We start from the raw sequence: 1,651 nt of genomic DNA on the forward strand, positions 1-1,651 counted from the left end.
AAAAAAAAAAAAAAGAACTGTGGGAAAAAAAAAGAACGTAATGACCAAGCACAATGTGTTATCTCAACTGGATTCCACTTTTTTTTTTTTTAACGTAGAAAAGACATTTGGGGGAAACTATGATCATTTGAATATTAGATGAAGGAGTTATTGATGTCTTGTCTGAACGGTTTTGTGTGGTTACACAGGAGAAGGTCCTCCTTAGAAGTCAGATTCCACACTTGGGATAAAGCATCATGAAGTGTGATGCCCTCTCTCAAACAGTTCAGCAAAAAGAAAAAATACACACATGCACACACACATATACACAGACAAAAAATGGCAACGTGTTAACAACAGCTGAATTTAGGAGGTGAGCATGTGAGTGAGTGGTCATGATAAAATTCTCTCTTTCCACTGTTTTATGTATTGGGAAACTTCGGAAGAGAAAAGCAGGAAAGCCATCTTACCTGACATCATCAGAGCTTCCGGAATGAAATGTGGGGGCGGACATATCTTCCTTGAAGAAGTCCTCAGAGGAGACAGGTGTTGAGAACGTGAACCCAGGGTTTCCCTTCAGGATGGTATTGAGTGGGATGTAGTCCTTCCCATCCTGAAACACCAAAGACAGAGCTGTCAGGGCACGAGGGCCCCGTCCAGGATTTTCCGGGAAGCATCGTGTCATCTTTATGCCACCTGCACCGTCTGGGTTGTATTTTGGGATGTCTTACGAGATATAAACCCAGCATTAAGACATACACGTGTGTTTTTTACTGCTGAGCTCACCTATCAATGGTAAAACCAAACCAAACCAAATGAACAAAAGGACTCCTTGACCTGAGGGACTGGGCCTTCTGCTCTGCACGGATCAGCGTTACCTGTTGTACATTTGCTTGAAGGAGGTCGCCCAGTTTTTCCACAAGTTCTGCAAATCTTGGCCTTTCCTTTGGGTCTCTGTGCCAGCAGTCCAACATGATCTGATAGCTGTGTGGTGAAACACGAGACAGAGCTGGAGAGCTGTGATCGAGAGACAGACTGGCCTATAGTGCGACTGGGTGTCGTCATGCAAACCATGATTAGGGTGTTTGTAAGTTATGTTCACTCGCCTTCATTGTTGGCTTTGGGGTACCAACACCATGTAATAGGCTGTTTGGCCCAGGTCCTGCTGGTAGTGGGAGACAGAGCTGCCTACAAAGGCAGGGTAACAGATGTACCCTCCAGAGTCCATCACCACCCATGGTTTTTGGAGTGCCTTTGGACTCTGCAAGGAGCTCTGGTGGCTCAGTGGTTAAAGCATTAGGCTGCTAACCAAAAGGTTGGTGGTTCAAACCCACCAGCTGGGACAAAGATGAGGCAGTCAGCTTCCATAAAGATGACAGCCCTGGAAACCCTATGGGGCAGTTCCACTCTGTCCTCTAGGGGCGCTGTGAGTCAGAATCACTCCAGGGCAGTGGATGTAGTTTGGGTTTTGCTTCTGTGAAGATGACAGCCTTGGAAACCCTGTGGGGCAGTTCCACTCTGTCCTCTAGGGGCGCTGTGAGTCAGAATCAACTCTAGGGCAGTGGGTGTGGTTTGGGCTTTGCTTCTGTAAAGATGACAGCCTTGGAAACCCTGTGGGGCAGTTCCACTCTGTCCTCTAGGGGCGCTGTGAGTCAGAATCAACTCTAGGGCA

The 1,651-nt window shown here is 47.1% G+C and overlaps 1 protein-coding gene and 1 non-coding gene across 2 annotated transcripts in view; one reads left to right on the top strand and one right to left on the bottom strand.

Moving 5' to 3' along the window:
* Positions 1-1,651, bottom strand: part of FLT1 (fms related receptor tyrosine kinase 1) — a 201,508-nt gene that overhangs the window by 14,166 nt on the left and 185,691 nt on the right. Inside the window, exons 25-26 of the mRNA XM_007955784.1 lie at positions 858-963; positions 450-592 (exon numbers count right to left, since the gene is read on the bottom strand). Of these exons, the coding sequence (XP_007953975.1) occupies positions 450-592; positions 858-963 (249 nt within the window). The remainder of the gene's footprint in view (positions 1-449; positions 593-857; positions 964-1,651) is intronic.
* Positions 1,250-1,324, top strand: TRNAS-GCU. Its single transcript has one exon. It is a non-coding gene; the product is annotated as a tRNA-Ser (tRNA).

This window comes from Orycteropus afer, unplaced genomic scaffold (genome assembly GCF_000298275.1).
Source record: "Orycteropus afer afer isolate SDZICR_OR568_19922 unplaced genomic scaffold, OryAfe1.0 scaffold00540, whole genome shotgun sequence".
Lineage (NCBI taxonomy): Eukaryota > Metazoa > Chordata > Mammalia > Tubulidentata > Orycteropodidae > Orycteropus > Orycteropus afer.